At 40.8% G+C, this 25,179-nt stretch overlaps 1 protein-coding gene across 2 annotated transcripts in view; it reads right to left on the minus strand.

The window, feature by feature from the left end:
* Nucleotides 1-25,179, minus strand: part of LOC131050260 (dihydroorotase, mitochondrial) — an 84,524-nt gene that overhangs the window by 32,524 nt on the left and 26,821 nt on the right. Inside the window, exons 2-7 of one of the 2 annotated variants that reach the window (XM_057984447.2) lie at nucleotides 23,551-23,669; nucleotides 23,202-23,383; nucleotides 22,770-22,906; nucleotides 22,370-22,535; nucleotides 22,039-22,155; nucleotides 21,081-21,241 (exon numbers count right to left, since the gene is read on the minus strand). In XM_057984447.2, the coding sequence (XP_057840430.2) occupies nucleotides 21,081-21,241; nucleotides 22,039-22,155; nucleotides 22,370-22,535; nucleotides 22,770-22,906; nucleotides 23,202-23,383; nucleotides 23,551-23,669 (882 nt within the window). Of the gene's footprint in view, nucleotides 1-21,080; nucleotides 21,242-22,038; nucleotides 22,156-22,369; nucleotides 22,536-22,769; nucleotides 22,907-23,201; nucleotides 23,384-23,550; nucleotides 23,698-25,179 lie in introns of both variants that reach the window. The other variant, XM_057984448.2, reaches the window with a different exon arrangement.

The raw sequence follows: 25,179 nt of genomic DNA on the forward strand, positions 1-25,179 counted from the left end.
GAGGTTGTGTGTAAGAGTCTTGTGGCTATTGAGTTGCCTCTGAATCTCTGATTAGTGGTACTCCTGCGAAGAGCTTGCTCTGCAAGTATTTTGTAATCTGTTTTTGATTGCTGAATAAAATATTGAGCTGCTTTTGGAGGGTGGGGTTTTTCTCCCGAAAGGGTTTTCCCCACGTAAATCATTGTGTTGTGGTATGAATGCTATTATATCTATTTCTATTTTCTGTAACTGTTGTAATGATCTGAAAAAGTTTTGCATTACCCTCCTCTCAAGGTTAGTGTAGGAAGTTGTTTCCGCTACTTAACTTCCTTACAGTAAAACATCCATTTCTCAAAATAGAAGGCGTGAGGGGCTCCTGTAACTCGGTTGAGCATTGTAATCAAATCTCTGTACTCCTCCTGGAAATCAATCCTGTGCGGTGTGTTCGGGATCTTGCTTAGACGGGGACGACTCTTGAGTAACCAGTTTTTATTGATAATGCTTAGACAAGCATCTGGTTCATCTTCGTACATTGACCTGGCTCCTTCTACGCTCTTGTATATCATGTCCCTGTGCTCTGGAAGATGGAAAGCTTCACTTATAGCTTCCTCTGAAAGGTACGCCAAAGTGTTTCCCTCATTGGATACGATCGTTCTGGACTGTGGATCATAGTGACGAGCACACTCGATCATCAACTCATGGCACTGAATAGCTGGAGGAAAGCCGGCCGCCTTAATGATGCCACTCTCGATTATTCTCCGGGCGACAGGTGATGGCTTGCCAATATAAGGGACCTCTCGAAATTTCTTCGTGCTAAAGTTGCCTAAGTTTGTATCTCCAATGTTGCTCCACTTGGACACGATCTTAGTCTCCACTTCTTCGGTCTTCTGATCTTCTTTCATGAGAGCTGAACGACTGGTAGATGCTCCCGCCTTCGGGGTTGCCATACCTACACAACATTTCATAATGAGAAGCTAGATTTTGCAATAAATAACATAGATTAGAGAATAAATTTTAGGAAACTTCATGATAAGTCTTTGAGTTATCATTTCCTAAAATACAACGATTGAGCTAGGAATTCAAAATTCAAAATTTAGGCTATGACGATCAACGATCAAAATTAAAACAATAAAGCAAAAATCGCCATACCTCAATAGAGAGCTAACTCTAGAATGCAAAATGAATAAAATTCGCCTAGGCAAAATTGACGTTAGATAGCTTTGATGTGATCTTTCTTCAAATAGCAATTTCGCCACCTTTGGAGATGCCCTTGACGTGATCTCCTTTAAATGATCGATCCTTTATCAATTCGCTCAAGTGAAAACCAAGTTCGCACCTCCTTGGATGATGTTTGCGCCTTCCTTTGGATATGAATTCGCACCCCCTAACTTGAAATGAAATTCGCACTTGAACTCAATTTCGCACTTCTCCCTTTGTCTCCCAAATCGCATGTGAAAAGGCAAAAAATGATAATGTGAAAATGAAGATTTTCACCCTCCTTTTATAGCGCTTACCTCTCAATTACCATATAGGCCGACTTGGTGAATAATAAGGCAATTTAAACGACTTTTTAAACAAATAACAAAGCCGACCTTTATATACCAAGCGCAATATTTAATTTTTTATTAAATTAATAATTAATTATTAAATGCCTTCATTTTTAATTAATAAATTTCGATTTTTACAAGGCAAAATAATTAATTAATACCAAGCGCAATATTTAAATGCCATTTTAATTGGATTTTCAAACTTTATCGAATTTTAGCATTTAAATAAATTAAAAAATATTTGTTTTGGGCGCCAAAATTTGAAAATGAAATATACATACCTCATCGCCCTGGTCCCTGACTGAGGGACAGGAGCGATCCATCAATTTGGTCTTGATCTTTGCATTTTTGACGTCCAAAGTCTTCATCTCCACGTTCAAATCGACATTTTAGCTGGGTCCTTCGAGTTTGATTGACTTGTTTGTGCGAAGGAATGTCTTTAAATGTGATATCGCCCTTGGAGAGGGACAGGAGCGATCCTTGTCTTCTAGCTTGAAATTCATCGTTTTTTTATTCTAACTCTTCGTTCATTGCCTTCCAAATGGCGTTTTAGACCTTTTGCAACTTGTTTTGTTATGATCTTCGAAGGATAATAAGTGTTTTGGCAAATATCGCCCTGGTCCCTTGGAGAGGGACAGGAGCGATCCTCATAATTTCTCCTTGACCTTTGTAAATTCGAGCCTCAATCATCTTTGTGAAGGACAAACAATGCTATTCTTTCATTCCATGCTCATTTCGCTTGAATTCCACAAGACATTTAAACGTTGGAAGGATCATCGCCCTTGTCCCTTGGAGAGGGACAGGAGCGATCCATGTGTCTTGGCTCAAATTTGCAAACTTTTGATCTTGGTTCTTTGTTCATTGCCTTCGAAATAGCGTCCTTGATATTGCCTATCCTTGCCTTGTCTTGGTTTTGAGGGAACATGGGTATTTTAATAAAAATCGCTTTGGTCCTTGTCCAAAGGACAGGAGCGATATAGGCCTTTTGTACAAATTGGTAGCATTTTAACGTTCAACACCTTGGTATATGACCTTCAAAGGACGCCTTGAACCTTTTACGACCTTGTAAAGTCTTGACTTAACGTGATTTTTGCATGAATTGGCCAATTTATTCAATATCGCTCTGGTCCCTTCCTGAGGGACAAGAGCGAACTTCAAGTTTTTGGGTTCATGCTTGCGTTCTCCAACTTGCAATCATCTTCCTTGGGCAAAACGTAGTCCCTTGATCCTTCTTGGTCACTTGATGCTTGTTTAACTTTCGAAATCTATGCCTTTATGCAAATTTCGCTCTGGTCCCTTCCTGAGGGACAGGAGCGAACTAGGGTATTTTGTACAAATCTTTCAATGTTGACGACCCTTGATGCTTTGTGCCTGATGGAGATGCCTTAAGACGTCCTTGCCACCTTGTTCTCCGTCTTGAAGTGGTTTGAACTTGGAGGAATAGCAATATAATCATTATATCGCCCTGGTCCCTTGGAGAGGGACAGGAGCGATCCTGGCCTTGTGGGCTTCATTTCACTTTATCATCTTCGAAAACTATCTTCAACGGATTCGTAATGTTCCATTCCATTTACCCATGCCTTGGGGTCCATTCAAATTGAGCAAGAAAATCATCTAAAGTAAAAATCGCTCTGGTCCCTCCCTGAGGGATAGGAGCGAACTTAGGTATTTAGGTCCCTTGTTGATGTTTGATAATCTTCAATTTATCTTCAACGGATTCAACTCACCTCCTTTCTTGCCTTTGAACGTAAAACTGACTTGATCTTTGCCCAGTGCATGCCCTATGAAGAACTTCGCTCTGGTCCCTGGGAGAGGGACGGGAGCTACAAAGAATTTCGCCCTGGTCCCTAACTGAGGGACAGGAGCGATTTTGGCATTCTAGGTCATTCTCCTTCATGTCGGCACTTCAAGTTATATTCATTTGATAAAATGCATCTCCTTGGATCTCTTCAAATCGTCAAATCATTAAAATCCTGCAAGTACAAGGCAAAATTTGATTTGTAGCTCCAGTCCTTCACTGAGGGACAGGAGCGATTTTGACTCCTGGAGGCACTTCCGTGTTCGTGAAATTCTTCAATTTATATTCAACGGAAAGATCACGCCATTCTTCATCACTTGCAATTCGAAATTCATCTTGACTCTGCAGGGACAGTAAGATATTTGAAAACGAGCTCCGGTCCTTCACTGAGGGACAGGAGCGATTTTGCTCCTTTAGGTCAAAATATCATGATTTTGCACATTTAATCACTTCACGAGGCAAAAACAAATCATTCCCAATGCCCGGGATCAAAAATCAAAAAAGTCAAAATTTGGTCAAAATTACTCATTTGGACAAAAATTCACGCTTCATCATCAACACTTAGACAAATTTAAGCTCAGCACTCAAAAATTCCAATTGAAAATGGACCACTATGGCGAATTCATTTCATTCAAAATTGCATCCTACAAAAGGAAGCTCAAAAAGCTCTCAAAATTGACTGGATTCTGGCCTGAAAGACGGCAATTAAAACCCTAAGGCTTGACCCTAAATCCAGACAATTGACTGACTAACAAAACCCTAAAAACGAAGCGAAAGGTGAGCAAAAAACAAGCAAAAAGAGGGGGTCCCCATTTGCAATGGGGCGATGTGTGAAATGGTCACAACACAGACCTAGTCAAATTTCAGGATCAGGACATTCCAGACTTAGCCAAATTTCAGGATAAGGACTTTCAGACTTAGCCAAATTTCAAGATCAGGACTTTCAGACTTCATCACTTATCAACTTGACCTCACTCAAGCAGAACCTGCTATCCAAGTGATCCCCTTGGCGACACTCAAAACGCAAAGGCTAACAGACAAAACCCTAAAAGACCTAGAAAACAAACCCTAAAAAGCAAAAAGCAGGGGTCCTCATTTGCAATGGGGCGATGTGTGAATACGTCACAACAGGATGCCAGGACGTGTTTCCGATACAGGGGTACTTTTGGGTCATTTTCAAGGGGACAGCATAGGACGGCTGTTAAAAAAATAGGGGGGTTTTTACAAATATAGAGAAATTTCAAAATTGCATATCATAACAATGGTAAAGCATTCATCATAGGCATTGATACATTGCATTAGACTTGAATTGAGATTTCACGAGAGAATTGACACATTTTACAAAAATTCACATGCTTTTATCAATCATTGCCAACAAACATGTCATAAACATCCATAACACTATGAGATGACACACTGTAAATAGAAATGTTAAAACATAGAAGTCAATAATCAATTGTCTATCATAATGTCAAGACTTAGGATAAACTAAGAAAATATATGGCTGTCCATAATCAGCACATGGTAGGTCTAAGACTAAGAGTCTAAATCAAGATCAAAGCTAGAGTCTTTGTCTGAGTCACTATCAATATGAGGGGATGCCTCCTCAACGAATGGAACCCCAAGCAATCATGGAGTTGTCTCGTCCTCCTCAACTTGCATAGCATCTTCAGGATTGACATCCTAACGTAAGGCTGGAGTCTAATGATACTCAGGAGTGTAGAGATCCTATAGCTGCAATGCATTGTGAACAGGCACTAACTTCTCTAATCGTCTAGAGGTAAGGTGGTTCCTCTTGACTAATTGGATGAAGCTATATGTGGACCAATTCTTCTCTGCGGCAGAGGAACTGGACCAATTCCTCTTTCATCTTCTGTTCACTCCTTAACCAGCTGCTTCTTCTCTTCTTGCTGCTCTTTTCCTATTTTGCAAATGTCAAAATGAGTGTCTTTTTCTTCCTTTTGTTTGTTTTATGAATTAGATTAGGGTTTGTTATATTTTAATGCTTATTTGGGGTCTTGGTGGGGCCAACCGAACCTCCATTGTAAATTAAAAATGTTTTTTTTAATTTATTTTGGACTTATAAAAATTTTGGGTCATAGGGGATGGCCAACTGTCTTGGGGACAATCAGGGGACGCCTAGGCATCCTATGGCTGTCCCGGGGACAACTGGCCATCCCCTGTTGTCCCTTGTCGTCCCCTATTGCCCACCAGTCGTCCCCGAAACGTCCCCTATGTTTTTGCCAAAAAGGGGACGCTTAGGAAACGGCGAATTCCCATCCCCGTTTCGTCCTCAGTACGAGTACGAGGGAAAAAGGGCAAGGGATGCATCCCCGTGGAACATAGCTCTTTTATAATCTGATTTTGAATTTGCTTTTATTTACTTTATTTGAATTTAAATCCCAAATGGTCTTGTTTAAATGACAGGTCTCTTATTTCAAAGGCTAGCTTCCTTATTCCTTTAGGCCACACCTTGCCTCATGTGTCATCGTAGATTTTAAGGAGCTTGGGCATGTGTCATAATTAGAGGTCAAAGGGAACAGCAAGGTGGATGTTTTTGTTTTTTATGCCTTAAAAAACTTTTTCCTCACCTTAAAGTTCAATGCGGCCCAAACAATGACATGGCAGAAGGGGAGAGAAATGTGAGGTGTTGTGCGTTGAAAGTGGAGAGTGGTAAGGAAAGGTGCCACGTGAGGAAGGGAGGTAGAGGATGTTGTGGGAAAGGTAGACATAAGGGATAAAGATGTGGGGGAAATAGGGAAGGATAGGACATACCATGGGGTACGGAAGATGGAGGATGTGGGAGGTACAAGGAGTAGTGAGAGGGTAAGGGGGGTGTGAGCTAGGTGGGATTAGGTTATGAGGGGATAGCAATGGGTTGACAACGGGTTAGGATAGGATAGGGGTAGGAGGTAGGGTGGTAAAGGAGTGTAAGATATAGGATGGAGGTATGAAAGATCCCAAATGGATCCTTTTGCTGTTGCTGCTGTAAATTCTTAATTAAACATACTATATTTTTGTAATTTTCCGGTGATCTTATAGAATAGACAGAAGTTGCAGAAAGGGATTGTTTCTTTTTGGATTTTGATGTAATAAGTAAAGTATGTGATAAATAGCAACAACTGTGAAATAAACCAGTAAACAATGTTCATATGTAAGAACACTTAAGCAATCTGAAAATACTGCAAATCATACCAGGCAAATAACCTAGTTTTGTATTCAGCAAGAATCCATACATTTATTTGGAGTTGTTCTCAATCTGGATTGATGCCAGATGGAGGAATATTACTAGCAATGAACAAGGAAGACCAAATAAGCTGAATACAACCCTTCAAGCCAACATACAAACAAGGCATGGTTGCAAAGGAGGCGTGGAAGCTGCTGCAAATCACATGTCAGCTGACCGCCCTGTTGAAACCCCCAATATGCACGCTGAATCTTCAGGCCAAGAAGATGTGTCTTCTACCTCTAACAATCTCTGTGCAATCCTGGATAAATCCACTGTCAACTCCTACTGAGGGCTACGTCCCAGCAAGCTCAGACCTGGGGTTTGCGTCCCAGACCAAAATCACTCTTCCAAAGCAATTCCCAAATTCGCAAGTTTCAAAATGATCAAAGATGCTATCAATTAGGCTTTCATCTCCTTATAACTCCTTTCCCTTTGCAAGTCGAACCCTAAAGAATAATAAAGCTTGCGCTTTATTATTTAAGTGACACTTTCCCAATTATGGCATCAAACTATAGAAAAATATCACTTTATTGCGAATAAATAGCTTCAAGCATCCAAAAAGACTCCGGGAGGTGAGAATCATGTAGCAAAGTTCAAGACCTTTCCAACGAGCTATAACACATAGGCATATCAAACCAGATGAAGCCAAAAACCCCTTATTACTCCAAAATGGCTATATACATAGCCTTATTTTAATTTATTTAATCGCTAACTTAGGGAATATTTAAATATATTAAAATATTTCCATAGATCCAATAATAGCCCAAAATAACCAACCAAACATGAATCTGACTTTGTCACCTGTCTATGACTGATGCCGGACAAAATGGGCCAACTGGCAGTCCCATCCCTAAAATCTAGGGATGCTCCTAGAAACAAGGAAACACACCCAATCTTCCTGAAACTGAAACCATGGTATGGTCCCGTGGAACCTCATATATGGAAACTGCCACAACCTCCTAAAAAGTAGGGAATCGCCCTAAAAAGTAGGAACCTCTCTCCAAACACCTGTAACTGCTCAAAAGGATCCTGCTCTACTCCTTGGTCCCTGTTGATGTGTTTTTTATCGACATGCGAACACAGAATAAAATACCTAAGGGTACTGTTGTGCGTTGCACACGCTCCCTGTCGCCGACAGGGTCCCCCTTCCTATTTTTGAGCCTTTCGTTCTCGCCCTGTTGAGTTTCGCGCAGAGTGTCTCGCGTCCTTTCGAGCGAGTCCGCGACTGGCCCATGAGGTAATGATGCCAAAGAAGAGAGCTGATAAATTCATCAGGCTAGTCTAGCCCTCGGGCACGAACGCCAAGAGTTTGTTCGAAATTTTGAGAATCGCCTTGGATAGACATAAGGTGATAGAAGTTGGCGAAGCCCGCCAAGCCAGAATGGTGCGTCTGAAGGTTGCACGAGGACCCAAAGTTACCGTTTTTCGCACAAGAGCTATGAGATAGGTTGCATAAGGTTTGTCTCCGCGACGTTTGTAAAATTTGAATAAAGGATGATTTTCCCCTGCTGGTGAAGGAGCGAATTTCCTGGCCAAATGCCAGGGTTGCAAAATTGCCCAAGTGCCCAAGCTCGCGCTTCTCGAGGAGAAAGTTAAATCGCCAACATCGCTCTAGGAGTAAAATTTTGGACTTTCATTCAAAAACTGATCCAAAATCCAAAATTTGTGGAATCTGGCAAAAACTGGCAAAGGGTCCAAAATTTCAAAAGTTGCCAAAATTGCCTTATGGGCCGAATTTCGGACCCAAAGGCCAAAATGTTAAAACTTCAAAAGGTTAAAAGAATTACCAAAATCCCCCAGGGGGCTGAATTTCGGACCCTGGGGCTAAATTTCAAAAAATTCGAAATTTCTCAAAATTGTTTAAAGGTCCGAAAATGCTTAAAAAGTTTGTAAGAGACCCCCCAAATGGTCCAAATTTCGCCTAAAACGTCCAAATTCGGACCCTAGAGCCGAGATTCAAAGTTTTTTTAAAAATTTGCAAAAAGATGGTTTGGGTCCGAAAATGCCTCTAGTTCGCTAAAAACGCTTAAAACCCTGAAATTTGCAAAATATGCTGAAAGGTCCGAGGTTTTTTTTTTTAGTTCGCGAAATATGTTAAATGGCCCGAAATTCACTTAAGTCCCCAATTTCAGACCCTGGAGCCGAAATCGAAAAAATGATAAAATTGCAAAACATCTAAACACTCCGAAATTCGCGAAAAAGGGCTGAAGGTTCGAAATTCGTCGAATTTGCAAGAATGGGCAAAAGGTCCGAAGTTTTTTTCGATTTTCAAAAACGCCTTGAAACTCCGAATTTGCAAACATGTTTAATGGTCTGAAATTTCTCCAATTTTCCAAAAGAGGGCTTAGGGTCCGAAGTTTTGTCTAAAGTTGCAAAAAGTGTTCGATGGTCTGAAAATTACCCTTCGACTTGCAAAACTCCCCAGGCTCCAAAATATCTCCAATCACAAAAGGCGTTAAAATTCATCCAAAAGGTCCGAAGTTTTTTGTGAAAGGCGTTAAGCTCCAAAAATCTTCAAAATCGCAAAACGCCTCGAAGCTCCGAAATTTGAGAATATGAAAGTTTGCGAAAATGGGCCTGGGGTCCGAAGATTTTAAGAGTTGTGAAACATGTTAAATAGTCTGAAATTCGTTCAAACTCGCCAAAAGCCTGAAACCACAAAATCCCAAAAGCGATGAACGCTCTGAGGTTTGTATAGCTTGCAAGAGGCGTTATATAGTCTGAAGTTCGCCCTTAGGGTTAGATAAAACAAAGTTTAAGTTCTGGAAGGGCCTCCATATCCCCAAGGTCGCGAGTTGGAAGATAGACGCAGAATTTGCAAAACTCGCCAGAAGGTCCGAAAATGAAAAGATAAAATGCCATTCAAATTTGTAAAACCCCCTCCATCCTGCCGCATTTCATGTAAAGAAAGATCACGTCCGATTTTGAAAGGGAAAGAGAGCCAATTTCGCACGATTCACATTCAAGGTAAAACGCTGCATAAACTATTCCAAAGCACTCAAGTTCAGATTGCCAATTGCTCGAGGTAAAAAAACCGTTTAAAATGATAAATTTCTTTCAAACAGCAACCACGAAAATTTGAATCAAGGAGATAACCATTGAAAATTCAAAATTTGCAGAACCGTCCATTCGTCTTCACGCAGCAAAGTCAGGCAATTTCTTGCCATCCACTCTCATCAGGTAAGTACGCTTTGTCTCTCGTGATCATCTGAAATGCTTATAAATCAAATAGACGTATGTGCGAAATCTGATCAAAATGCTTAAATTTTCAAAATCTGCATCATTTTCGCTTGTAAAACGTTGTGCAAAGCAGTCAATTTAAAATTTGCTCCTAAGGTTTAACCGGAAATTGCATTTTCAAACTTAGTAGAATTTTTCGAGCTCTGTCCCTATTGAAAATAAATCCAAAATGCTTAAGTATAAATTCGCGATCAAAAGCTTCATGGATACTTTGGTTTAAAATCAATCAAGCTTTTAGCTAGAAATGTCACTCCATGCCCAATCTCAATTTTGAATTAATCCTTGGATGTTGGAGTATTCTCTATCTAACCCGCCTTACTTCTTTGTGTATCGCCTCGTAATCCACGTCCGGCTATGCAAGATAAATGCCTAAATCGGCAGTAGAATCATCAAAGACGCCCGCTGCAGCCGAGACATCGCGAGCACCCAAATCAGATATCCCACGCAAAGTTGAGAGGATGAAATACCAGTATCAAAGAGGAGGATTGAGGGAGTCAAAAGTGCAGAGCGTCTGGGACAATATCGGTGATACCGACCTAGGCCATATTGACATTGAGGACTTCAGGAATCGGGTCTTCTCCCCTAACGCATATGGCAAGCCTAGACAAATGGTGGAAAGTGGCATCGCCCAAGCGGCGGGATTTCCTCCAGCAGTGCAAAACTATGAGCTAGTGCTAGAGGCCGCCCGGCACTATCAGCCAAATTCCAGATTGGTGCTCCTTGAGAACATGACCATCGCCAACTTCACTCCTGAGGCCATCGGCGACGCATTCGACATTCCCTTCCCAAACAATCCCACAACCACAACCATAGATGAAGCACAAGGGGCATATGATATGAATCCAGCCCGATGCAAAGCACTGATCAACGAAGAGTGGTACAAGGAGAGAAGGCTTCCAAGCGCCAGAATTGTGAAAAAGACCCCCAGAAGTGATTTTAATAATGAGCATGGGGATATGGTCACGTTACTCAGCCGAGTTATGGGACTTCCTAAATCCAACTACTTTGAGGAGTGGATGTTCTATTTCACAAAGCAAGTCTTCGCTGGGAAGTCTAAGTTTGACTAGGCCCAGATCATAAGCGACAACATCCACACTCAGCTAATTGAGCTTGAAACGAAGAAATACTTCACTATGACCTCTTATTTGGTCTACATGTTCGCCAAGAACCAACCGCTGCCAGGTTTGATAATGAAAGGTGAAATCGGGAATGGACCCGGTCAGGTAAAGGTCTATGATTGTTACCCGCAGCTGCATTACCAAGATATAGCTTAGAGGGAAAAGAACAGCCCAGCTTATGCAGTTGGCCAATATGAGCGTGTCAATGACGCCTTCACGATGCGCCTGGTCAGGCTAATGCAAGGAGGATTACACATAAGGCTCTCAGAGCAAGCTACTATTCTAGTACAGAGGTATGGAGCCTGGTTCATTCAGTTCCCGAGGTTCTCCTATATCCGAATAGCGGGCTTTGATGGTGCCCCTCTCCGACTCCCACGGTACCCAACTGACAAAGTAGTTCTTATGGAGGTCGCAAGGCAGTCACATCCGGTCGGCATCCTACTAAGAGAAAGTAAGCAGGCTAGATTCACATTCCCCATGATCATAGGCAACCATGATGTCCACCTAAAGACCCCTACCCTAGCAGAGGAATCCCTTGCAGAGCTGGCCTCTTATGGCCTACAAGACCATTTTCCAAGAAAATATTTCGATCATGATAATCTGGCGAAGAGAGCCTATGGCAGGCGGTACAGAGCAAAGGAATCAGTTGAAGACTATTGGAAGAATTGCTCTAATGACTATGAGGTCCGAAGATGTGAATATTCCAGGCTGAGTGTACAGCAAATGCGACTCTTTGAATACTGTCGGGTCCCAGATCAGCTCACAGACTCGGGAAATTGCCTCCAAGTCCCAGAATATGAGGCAGTAAGGCATCTCTTGCCAGGCGTGGATTGGTCCCAGGACCCGATCACCGATTTCGAGGCAATCATGGCAGCCCCAGCAAGATTCACAGACCAATGGTTACATCAGCAGATTGAGAGGCTAATCCATGAGGGAGTCCAGTTCACTTACCACCTGATGGGCAGCCTCGATTCTCAGTCTTCCGAAGATGAGGGAACATCCAGTGCACCCTCGGAAGAAATTGAGAAACCAAAGAAGAGAAAGAAAGCCAAGGCTTGTAGAGGGACTCGGACGTCCAAAAGAACAAGAAGGGAGAAGATTCCTATAAGGAGACCAGAGGTCACTTCATCATCAAAGGACCCCAGTTCGTCCGACAATGTAGTGGAATTGGATTATATACCTGCTCCGCCTTCCCAGAGTGACGTCGACGCATTTGAGGCTAATGATCCTCCCGCGCCCGACATGCTGGAAGATGAGCTAAGAGCCATTGAATCAACCGAACCGGGTAATCAAATAGAGGAAGGAGAGATTCCATCCATTCAGGGGATAGAGCTGCATGAACCCACTCAACAGAGCCGCCATTAGTTGCTGCTCCACAATACAACCAAAGATGACTCTACCGTGAAGGAGAGCAAAGGACAGAGGAGATTCGCGAGCTCGAAAAGACCAAAGAACAACTGTCACGTGAAGATACCAGACAGTTGTTCAATGAAGTGGGAGAAAATTCCGCTGCAAGCAAAGAGCTTCGCACCTCTTCCACCCCTCCGGTAGCAGAACAGCTGCGAATCTGTGATGAGTCGGCTGAAAACGTCAAAGAGCAGAATGCAGAATTAACCTTATCATCAACCCAGACAGTGCCTCAAGCGTGGTTGATTACTAGAGCTCAGCACAAGGCCGCCACCAAATCACCTATTGATCTGGAGGACATCTTCTCGCGCATAGACCAAGTCGAAGCTAAGGGGAAGAAAAAGCCCAGGGCATATTCTAGAATGACTAAGGATGATCAAAGGAACCGCACTCTTCACATTGCCACCCCGCCTGTAGACAAGCCAACAGATCAGATCACACTGGCAGATTATAGCATCACAACTGTCCCCATTGGACGAGCCACTAAGGAGCAAGAAAAAGAAGAATTCAAAGATTCAGTGCAGAATATACTCAGGCAGCTTGAAGAGATAACAGCTGAAAAGAACATGTATCGGGCTCGTGCTGAGCAGGCCGAGGGATACATCAATCAGCTCCTGAGGCCATTACACAATGCTTCTGAATCCCATATTCCCCCGATAGCATTAGCACAAAGGACCACTACAGAATTTGAAGGAGTACGGGACACAGCAAAGGCCGTCAGGGAATGGATTCGAAGTCTCAAGGCGAAGGGGGAGCTGATCATTAAGGATGTAAAGGAAATGGCCCACCACCGAGAAATCGTTTTGGTCAAATTGTACGAGATGAAGCGAGAATGCCTCATTCACGAAGCAGTTACTACAACTCTTCCCCTCATGACGGCTCTTTTTTGGACCCATCCGCAAATTCCTACATTGTCTGACATCTTGGGCCCCCACGTCCTCAGCATTTTTAAAGAATGGTACTGGGCTATCAGCATGAAGAATGACACAAAGGCCACCATTAACAAAGAACAAGAGGCATGCGAAGAAATTCTGATAAACACCAAGGACCTTGGTGGAGTAATCCTTCGGTCCATGGTTTTGGGTTGGCAAAACAATCTGTCAGATCCCGTAATCCATCCAGACTGGGAGGACAGATTAAAAATAGACAAGGTCGCCTACTCTACAGAGGACCTAGATTTTGCTAGTAAATTACACTCTGATATCTTGAGTTTTGAGGCTAATCGGTCCAGTTGGCAAGACGGTTTGAAGCACATAGATCATTATCTAGAGAGCATGCAAAACAAAATTCATCATCCCCCTATGCCTCCCTTCAGTCTGCTATTTCAATTATGCATCAGGTTCCAGGTGTATGTTCGCGAGGAACGCACAGCAGGTCGGGAACTTTGGCAAGAATATTTGTATGGAGAGGATCAATTCTTGGTAAAGGCATATGAAACTGGAAAAGAAAAAGTGGTTTCCTAAAAGTGCTTTTTCTCTCTAAAATCTTAAAAGTGCACTTTTGCACCAAAAGGTGACATTTGACTTCTAAGTCAACAAAAATGTAAAACTTTATTAATGCACCTTTTTGGATTATTTCTGAAATTGTTGTAATTACCTTTTTAGGTAGTTATTGTTCCTTTGGGGGTGGTTGTTGATATTTGCATCCCATTTATGGGTATGGGCTGCCATGTTTTATGGATGAATCTGGGCCATATGTTTAGATTAAATCTAGGCCATTCATCCTATTTTGAAGCCTATTTAAGGGACTGATTTTCCCTCATTTTGTAAGAAGTTCTTGGATTGTTGCAAAAGCTCTGGCGAAATTTACAGGATTTAATGCAAAGATTAAGACTGTTTTCAAGTTTCCTTGTGAGTGCATGGTCTCCTTCTTCACTTAATTTAGAAATCTTTCAGTTATGTTTATTTCTTTTACGTAGCATTTTCAAGCAAACATCTGATAGAATCCTCATAGTCCACACCATTGGGGAACGGCTGATTGCCTTTCTCTCTGCATGGTCAATCTGGACCTTTCATGCTTAGTTCGGTTATTGAATACTCACTATGAATGTAAAAGTTCTGATGTTGTACGTGATAACAAGAAAAATCTTATTTTCCTTTGAAGATTGCACTAGATTTATTCAAACACTATGCTTGAGTAGCTGGTAATGCTTAGTCTTGTTAATTGGAGGCTTCCGTCTGTTTGATGAAACTGCTATATTAGTTAAAATTTGCATTTCACGTATCTCTCTCTCCCTATCCTTCCCTCCTTTTTTCCCCCTTTTCATCCAGAAAATCCGCAGTCCCATTAAAAAATAGTATCAACTTAACCGAAATCATTTGGTAGAAAGATCATAAAAGTTCCAGGGAACTTATCTATAAATCGCCTATCTCAACGTAAGTCCCCTTTGTGTTTCCAGCATAAACACATCAAACCACTGAGAAATCCCACAGTCAAGACCTGACAAAAGAAACTTTGAGGTTGTCCCCTTTGATCAAACAAAAAAAAAATAGCATTAGGGACTTCCTTATCTCAAGAGAGGATAGGATACTCAGCTGGTTAGTCTATTCTGTGTTGGCCGTATGGAGTTAGCAGCAATGTCGTCAACAGAATTGGCGCTAGAAGGAGGGCATATGATGAATGTCTAAACAGCTAAATCTGCATCATATCAGTCTATATTTGTAAAGAGTAACCCTTTAGCTTTTTTACCCTCTCCCGCGCGCAACAGAAACGACACTAGGAGGGCAGCTCATGATGCAGTATGGTACTGCTGCATGAATTCCCGCTCAACCTTCCCCTTGAGCAGCCTGATCAGGGACTAAACCAGTCATATATTGCAGACCAGTTACGATCCCTCGCTTGGAAATCAGAAGCAGATCACCCTCTTTTCAAACAAGTAAGTCGCACCATTAACCAGGAAGAAGAAAAGGGTTTGCAAATAGAGATTGTGATCAAGGAGAATTTAGAAAGACAAAGGATTGCTGCCCTTCGCAAGCAAGTTCTTAAGGAAATCCGACAATTCTCTTTCGAGTCCATTAATATGGTGAGCAATGGGTCTACCCATTAATCCTCCTCAGCCAAAAAGAGACGCCGAACTAGTGATACAGCCAGATTTGAATTTCAGTGACGAACAAGAAAGCCTTATTACTGAATTATATAGCTTGGCCTGGTCAATAAAAAGAAACTATCCAGACTGGTCTCGAATGCGCATGATCCTCGAGGAAGAACAGGAGATTGCTGATCGTATTGATGCACAGAATCAGAGAGATCAAGAAGAGGCTAATCTAGCTCCTGCACCACATCCACAAAATTGACATTGAAATTAACTCACGCTGGAACGAATTGGATCTTTCTCTCCGGAGAGATTTGAAAGAGTCCTAAAATCAAGTCCAGAGCGGGAAAGATTCGCCGGATTTCAGTTCTACAGATGCAAGAGTTATCACCGGGCTGCAGATCCCAGTGAATCCAGCTCTGCAAATCAGCAGTCTGCTGTCCCAGTAAGTACGGTTTTCACAGTTCCAGCAGTTAGAACTCCAGTCCCTAATCAAACTCAAGCAAATCAGCCACAGATGGCACACAATCCACCCGCTCCAAATGGTGCCACTTGGTTGGTGGACAATCCATCGCCCATCATTTTCCCAACGTACCATGATATGCCTAAGAGCCAGGACAAATTTTGCTCCATTTTTCATGCAAATGATCAGAACAGAACAGCAGAAGAACATATCAAAATATTTGAAGATGCGTTACGCAATAGATAGATTGAGTATGCAGATGTTGCATGTAGGCTTTTCCCTTATTCATTGGGAGAAGACGCATTTTACTGGTTTATCCATTTGCCGATATCCTCTATTGACTCTTGGGAGAAGCTGAAAATAGCTTTTATGAGAAAGTATGGTATCCCTATAACCCCGACAGAGCTATACATGCAGTTTGTAGAAGTTAAAAGGCAGGGGCATGAGCCAATCAGTTCCTTCAATAACAGGTTCCATAAAGCCTTTACCCGATTGCAGGATCCGTATGTGGTAAGTGATGCTTCAGCGAGGGAAATCTACTATTCAACTCTGGACTACCTAACAGCTATGTTTGTCCGACAGTCACACCCCGCACCGACCACATTAACTGAAGCCTACGCTAAGGCTATGGAGATCAGCAAGGGACTAGGCCAAAACATCGCCGGACCATTGGTGCAATTAGGACCTCCTACTATGCCCAATCAAGTTCAAGAAATCAGCCAGGCTTTGGCTCACCAAACACCTATTATGAATCCAATTCTGCAATTGGCATATCAACCTCAGCAATCTGCCAATCAGCTAGTTCTCCATCCAAGACCACCTATATCCCAGATCCCTCCTAAACAGCCCATATATCTGCAAAATACTACAGTGTCGTCTAGAACCCAAGAGGAAAAGGATGAGATCCGGGAACTAACTGACCAAATGAAGAAGCTTTCCTCTGAGGTCACTTATCTGCGAAATCAGAATAATCAATGGCAGAATAGTCAGAGGAACCAGCAGCAAGGTCAACACCAAGGTCAGTACCAAAACCAGGGATATCAACGACCCACGAGGACATGGAACACCCGTCCCAACAACGTAGGAGTCCCCACTCCACTTGATAACCCACCGGCATCAGAAAACAGGCCAACAGATAGGGTATTTTTGGCAAAGGCAGCTCTTTCTAATTGGTGCAGGTTGCATAATACTAACCAGCACTCAGAGCTACAATGTGACGAGTTTCAGGTTGCAGCAAATATATTCCAGCGGGAAGTTGAGAACACAATGCCTCAGCCAGTGCTTCCTCCCTCCGGATTTGAAATAGTGCCGTCACCAAGGTACGATACAGCGCTTGTCTTGGAGACCTACATTCCCCCGTTTTTCTTCCCTAATCAGGATGAAAATGAGGTGGCAGACCCAAATCAGCCTGCTGATGTGAATGCATTTCAGCAATACCAGTGTGGCAATCGGGGATATTATAACAATAATAACCAGAACAGCAATAGTGGTCCTTACACTACTTCCACGCCTCCCAAGGATATTCAAGTTCCTCCAGATCAGAATGCCAGCAACAACCCGAATTATCCTAAGGTATCGCAGCAGTATGCGAGCCAAGGTCAGCCGCAAAAGACACAAGCCCCTCCGAGAATACTTGCTCCACAGAATCAGCCGACTGCTGCCACAAATCAGGGCTCCAGTGATAAGCCATCTAGCAATATAGAGATTACTAAACTAGGCCAGTTGGTGGTAGATGAATTCAGAAAGATCAAAGTCAGCTTATCCCTTGCTGAACTAATGAAAGTCTCCAAAGTCAGGGACGTGGTCTTGGGCAACCTTAGGGAGGCAACCTTAGGGAACCCTTGCCAGTTCAGTCCAAAGGAACCGATGAGAACTCCGGACAGAGAGTACCGCAAGGACAACCCCAGAAGATCAGCAAGGAGGTAAGAGGACCAACGAATCCCAGGGGTGCAACAGTAAATTATGCTGCACCGCCTGAATTCTCAAATGATCAGCCTATGGAGTGGTTTTGGAGTGTGTGCACGAGGCAGAACTCAGGACATCTCAATCATGAACAACGACACCCTGCCATCAGAGCCTACTGTTAGTTTGTTCACTGAAAAGCTACAACCCCCGCCTTTCCTCCTAACTCTCAGAATCTTTGGTAAGAACCTGCACAATTGTCTAATAGATTCAAGAGCTTCAGCTAATGTTATGCCTCTATCAATATGCAGCGCTCTAGGCCTGACCCCTGCCAAGACTAACCGAAAGGTTACTCAACTAGATAAATCTGAAGTGACGGTAGTGGGGGAGTTGAACAATATACACATGCAATTGACAGCAGATCCGCACATCCAGATGTACATTGATATCCAAGTAGTGGACATCCCGGGAGCATATGGCATGTTGCTTAGCCGAGATTGGACCCGCGTCCTTAACGGCTGGTTGCATTCTAGTTTCACTCATATGTGGCTACCATGGAGAGGGGTAGCAAACCAGATCCGGATTGAGTCCGAACCTCGGCTCAAATTGATGATTACGGAATATAATCAGGCCAATGAGACCCTGTTTCTAGAGTCAGACATGGGCACATACAGGGCTGACATAAGCTCAACAAACGAAGTTTTGTTGGTACAATGCTCAAATCCAGTCCAAAATCTGGAAGGAATTGCAAAGAGTTACGATAAAGAGATCCCGTCACCAGAAGAAAGTGAGTTATTCAACAGCTTTAGGGAGTTTTTCTGCAAATCCTCGGAGTAGATGCTTCATCTAAACCGTCAAGATTCTATTAAGGATCTACTTTTGACCAGCTGGTGCAGAGTTCACAATGCCGCCCATTCAGAAACAACATGTTCATTATGCAGAGCAGCATTAAATCAAGTATGGAAGAGACGTTCAGAAGTGCTGCAAACCCACACTCTCAGGCCAGAAGACACCGCTTTTCCCTGAGATTCCTGAAAGGAGGCCTCCTGAGCAAGAAAAGTATAAAATGACAGGTCCAACAACCGCAACCGATAAGGTCACCGGCCCAAATCACACTTGGACTCTAAGGTTTGATGGTTCAAAGTCCAAGCGAGGAGCTGGAGCAAGGGTAGAACTGATAAGCCCTACCGGTGAAACCTATTTGGCCTCCTACCGACTACAATTTCACTATACCAATAATATAGCAGAGTATGAATCTTTGATTCATGGTTTGCTGCTAGCCATCAAGAAAGGAGCTCAGATCCTGCATTGTTTCGGAGATTCCGAAGTGGTAGTCCGGCAAGTTCAAAAACAATACACCTGCCATGACAAGAGACTCAGCGCCTATCGCAACCGCGTGTGGGACATAATGGAAAGTTTTAATGCTTTCAACATCAAAGCCATATTCAAATCACAGAACCAAGTTGCTGATTCATTGGCACAGGCCGCAAGTACACACCATTCATTTGTACACACCATTCATTGAATAGCATTTGTATTTCTAGAGCAGATCTACAGCAAAGAGGAGGAGCAGACTTAGAGAGCACAATTTATGAGATTAATTTGTCTCATGCTTATGGAGCTTCTATGGTGAATTCACACGAGATTCATATAGGATTGTTGTGAAGATATTTAAGATTTATGAGCATATTTTGGAGGATCATATTGCAGATCTGAGTGGAGATTATAAAGCAGAAATTCAAGGCAGGTTTGTGTGAAGGAGTGCACAATATTTTGTGAAGTCCTTGAAGGGATTTAGGGCAGATCCAACAACATTACAATCAATTTGCTTTTTGAAGGTTGGCGCCTTCTATCTTGCAAGTTCAAGAGGTTGGAACCTCTCACTCAAAGACATCAGTGTCACTTGCTGAGTTGGTGTTAAATGGAGGGGATTGGTGTCTCATATGGGTTGGTGCCTACAAAGTTGTAAGAAGTTTTTCTATAAAAGTAATATTTTGTCGTGGTCTTCTCCCATAAGGATTTCCATGTAAAATTGTGTGTGCATCTTGTGTTCTAATTTGCTAGATCTTACTGTGTCAATGTTTTGATTATTGTTTAAGATTGCTAAAGTTATAAATTGAAAAAGTTGTTCTTATACTGATTCACCCCCACTTCTCAGTATAGGTGCATGTGTGATTCTTCATGTCTTTATTATGGTTTACCAAACAGATTGCAATGCCTAATGTCCTTGGCTAGAGGGTTAAGATTGGAGTTGTCAAGGCCACCAGTTTTAGGTTGATCTCTAAAATTTAAGCAATATCTGGATAATTACCTAGAGTTTGTTGTTAGAATGAGCAAGTGGTGAAAGAAATTATGCAAATAAGAACGAGAATGGAGAAGATATACCATCAAGGCATGCATACTTTTATGCTGTTGAATTTTTTTATAGGAACACTTGAGCACAGTAAAAAAAGCAATTAATAGGACCATCATAATATGTATTTGAGGACAATGGACAGATGAAGAAAGGGTATGTAAATATCAAATTTATCCTAGAGAGGAGAGCTCCTATTAATAATCCAAATATAGCAAACAGATTTCAAGAGGAAACCTCAGAACAAGGAAATGAGGAAGTCATTAGAGGTATCAAGACAGGATATAAATCACAGCCCCCAAGATTTTATGAAAGACATTCTATGAGCCTTCACATTACATGTACAAAGAAATTTAAACGATTTGAGAGATGGGATAAGGCCTTGTACCAAGGCAGCTGAGCCAATATTAGGTATCTAGTAAAAAAAAATTAAAACAAGTCACTTTCCAAAATCGTAAGAGAAACTCTGGCATGATAAGACAAAGGAAGGATCACCTTACCACTAAGCCTAATAAGTCAAGAACATTTCAAAAAGACTAAATAAATATAAGTGTATATTCTATTAATACTTATAACCAAGAAGAAAAGTGCTGTACTTATGCCCAGATTAGGTGTAAGATTAACAGAGATGCCATTCATCATATTCTTAAGCTCAAGTAGGGCAGTATGCAACCAAGTAGGAGTATAATAAACCAAACAAATATGATCTTACAAAAATCATATTACAATAACATCAGTCTACATACTAACTATTATAACCTCATTATTATAATTTGTGACACCAGTAATCCCTCCAAGACCTCACCATTTGACAACATTATTAATATCATTATTTTTTAAATTTCCAAACTCATCTTTTTGCTGACTCAGTTAATGGTTAACAAACTAGCATTAAATATTTATTAATAGCTGACAAAATGGCTTGGCAACAATTTCAGCCTTCATAAATACATTTAAAATCTACAAGGGCAACTAAAATCTACATATATATTTCTTAATTGTTTAAAATTTACCTCTTCAAAAACCTTTGCGTAGAGAGGCAAGGCAACTGGGGCACTGTATATACCAGCACATCCACAAGAGCGTTCTTTCTGGTGCCTCTCATGAGGAGCACTGTCAGTGCCTAGAAAGAATTGCTTACTTCCACTTGTAACGGCAGAAACAATTGCTTGTCCTGAATGACATGATGGAAAATTAATGACCAAAAACAAATAAAAAAAGAAATATACAAGAGCAAAGAAGACAAACCTTTTTGAAGGATATTTTAAAAATGCTAACAGATTCATCACAACTACGTATTTAGCCCAATTGATTTCAAGTTTTATATGGAATTTTCCAAAGTAATTTCAGCCTGGCATGTGCATTCGCCCAAATCTCAACTCATACAAGCTCAAAACAATGAGATAACAACATTGCATAGACCCAAAAAATATTTGGGTCATTACATGACAAATGCATGGCAGTACATCATATAAAAAACTATAAGGCATTGCAGACCTTCGGTTCAATAGAATGATGGAGACTTCTTCCCAAGCACTCATTACTTAAAAAATTGGAACAACACACCCATAGGAAAAATAGTCTTCATTTGATTTTATTAGACTAAACGGTATGCAGAGATTGAAACTGCTTCTACAAAATTGCCATGATTTTTAAATGGATAGTTTGAATCCTTACCAGTTACCCATTAACCTTAAATAATTTTTTTAATCCAGACATCCTGTTTGAGTTAAGATTGGTTAGCTATTACACTTCCCAGAATTTTGAGTGCTATGCATGTCCCTGCCATGCAAATTTAAGTGTGTTTGTCGGTGGAAAATCCTAAGAAAAAATGTGAAATGAGACTCATAAGTGTTTAGTACGTAGACTACTGATATTGTAAATATAAAGGGACAAAAAATTATACATATGGGAATTAAAAAAGTATGCATTTGTCTTATTAATTTGAAAGTAGCCAAGCTAGAGACATACTATGAATCTCTCGTTTAAGGACAGGAAGGCAATAGTTATGTGGCTGTAGTCCACCCTGAAATAAAGCATTTCTATTCAAAAGAAGATGCTGCGGTGTCACTGTTGCAGCCACAAGACCTGCAAGAGAAAATATCAACATGATTTTTTTTTTACCCCAACTGTCCACAGGAACTTGAAATCTAGGTTTTGAACTCTAACAACGATTAGACAGAAAGAAAGCTAAGAGAAAGTTTTTCCATTTTTTTCGTTAAGTTTTTTGATAATAAAAATTCCACAAAAGCTTCACAGTATAATGGAACTTGAAAGATAGAGGAAAATTTCACAAAATTACCTTCTACAGATGATTTTACAAAGTTTACAGCATCAATCGTTGTGATGTGCTCCATAACAATTTTAAGAAGTGGTAATTTATTGACCAATGGTTTTAATATATTCTCAATAAAGACCTTTTCCCGATCAAAGACATCAACATTTGGATCTGTGACCTCTCCATGAACCTAGAAATATGTTACAATAGAGAGGAGCTGATATTTGTCAAATCAGTGTGCATAGTAAAGAAAGTGTTAAAAGAGACTCAAAACCCTCATTTTCTTTCACCAAAACTGTAATTTAAAAATTTAACCCTCATACTCAATTTGAAAATATCCAAAATGTTATCCTGGACCAGAGTACTATTCCCTAGCTTTATTCTTGTGATTGTATCTAAAAATGCCCCATGGTTTAAATTATACCAGCAATGGCAATCCACATTCCATCATTTCCTTAAGAATAGGCATGCATTTTCCAAAAAGGTCTGTCACACCATCCTCTGAGTTTGTAGTTGCCCCTGCAGGGTATAACTTCACTCCAACAACCACTCCACTCTCCCCTGACTCAAGAAAAACAAAAGATAATCAGTATCAGATATGACATGTCAGATCGATAATTGAAATTTTGTATTAACTTATTTATTTAAAATCTTTTGGAATAACTGTGAGGAAGCACAATCTGCTCTACTGAATAAACTACAAATGTTAGCCATTTCACAAATCCTCCTTCCATCATAAATGTTTTTATAATTAGGCATCATCAGTTTATCTAATAATGACAATAGCCCAGAGATCTGAATTTCAATATGCATAAATATAGCAGATCTAAAATGAGTAACAGTGGCATGGACTCACTTGCAAGTCTAATCTCATTGTGATTTGTGTTATCAGTGAGGTAGAGCGTCATGAGGGGAGTGAACTTGCTATCAGATGGTAAAGCCTTTAATATCCTTTCCCGATAAGAAACAGCATCAGCCACAGTGGTTATAGGAGGCTTCAAGTTTGGCATCACAATAGCCCGCCCAAATATAGTTGCACTATCAGATTAACAAATTCAACAACAGAAGAATAGAAGTTATTGTTGGTAAAAAGAAAACAAAAAAATCACTAATCCACAAATTTAATGACAAAATGCTTATGTTCAGCAAGTTTTGGTAAATTTAAGAAGCTTCGAGCTGCCCCATGTAATATTTTTCATTTGTACCTGTGAGCAATAACAGATTCAAGGAGGTCACCATCTCGAAGATGAAGGTGCCAATCATCTGGTTGTGTCATTGTGAAGTCCATGCTCCTAACTTTAGAAACTTCCACCTCCATGTTTCCCTTCAACAGATATAAATTCTCTTGATTCCTATAACATATTTCAAGTCATAAAAACTACAAATTGGTAAAGTTGAAAGAACAAGGAATATGCCTGTCTTGATTTTGTTCCTTCCCTCATCTTTACTCACAAGCTTATGTGAGCTCCATTCAATCTAACTCAGTCACCAGTACTTATATGTTACATGTCCAAACACATGTTACTCAGATTAATTGCAAATTCTAAATGTTATTCACACATTCAGTGTTTAGATTGTCGCCAATTCATCAATTCTATGAAAACAGCAGATACATATAAACAATAAATAGCTAGTACTTCAATAGGTAACAGTTCTGCTCGCATTACATTGCATTTGAAGTTTGAACTGCTAAAAATCTCTGTTTCCTGCCACAAACACAGACTCACTACTCAGTAGACATTTAAGACTCTAAGATACATGCAGCATGCATCACCTACATGTCTGTCCGCCAGAGTTTCATCAGTTGTCAGATTTATAGTGAAAGTAAGACTCAAGATAAATTATACATTTAACAAAAAAAATAAACAATCCACAAGGTATATAATTGAATCAAAATAGAAAAGAGTAGTTAACATCAATAAAATATGCTGCTGTACTGTTTAAGGATTGCATCTTAAGAGGCATAACTCATGATAACTGCTAGCTTGCAGTGCTAGACCTTGGCCCATTCATTATATATCTCACAGTCTTGGTTTATGATTTTCGCTTCTTGGTTCTAAGTTCTAGACCCACAATGTAGACAAAATGATAGATAGTTCGCAGTGCTAGATTTAAGCTTTCACAGCATGAGCCTCTAATATGCTCCCCAAACTAGAAGAGAGAAACCTCTATTAGTAAATGAGTATCCTATCAAACAAAATATATACTGTGCAACATCCAACTCTCACAAAATAGATACTTCCTGTTGTCTTCCACTTTACGCCTTCATCTGTATATGTTAGTTTCTTTGACATTGTGTGGATGTCATTTCTCAAATTTACCAGTTGAATTTTACTTGAAATTTTTTGAAGCCAATAAGATTTTTGTGCACCCTACAATCATTTACATTCAATGAAATGGAATCTTTTTGAGGTGTTCTTTCTATATAGTGTATTTCGCCTTCTATATGGTTCCATAAGCCATGCATAGTGATTATTTCTATCTTTCCCATTTCATATAATGTCTTGTCCATGTCACTATCAATTGCCCTATTCAACTATGAGCAGACGATTACTCTTTCTATTTGGCCCAATCTATGCGTCCATGTTTTACAGATTTCTGTGGAATAATTGCAATAAAACATCTAATAAAAAATTCATGATCATTGTGCTTTGACAGACATCCATTCTGATGACGTGTGTTTTGTGACACCCTCCAACACAAAATAATATACCAAGTATTCTATCCTCTCTTGAGCAAGGAAACCTCAAATGTTAAACAGTGTGATCAAATAAGGTAACCCCAAGGTTTACAAATGTTAAGTCTTGATGTTGCAATGGATAGACTCAGTGAAA

This window comes from Cryptomeria japonica, chromosome 7, assembly GCF_030272615.1.
Source record: "Cryptomeria japonica chromosome 7, Sugi_1.0, whole genome shotgun sequence".
Classification (NCBI taxonomy): Eukaryota; Viridiplantae; Streptophyta; class Pinopsida; order Cupressales; family Cupressaceae; genus Cryptomeria; species Cryptomeria japonica.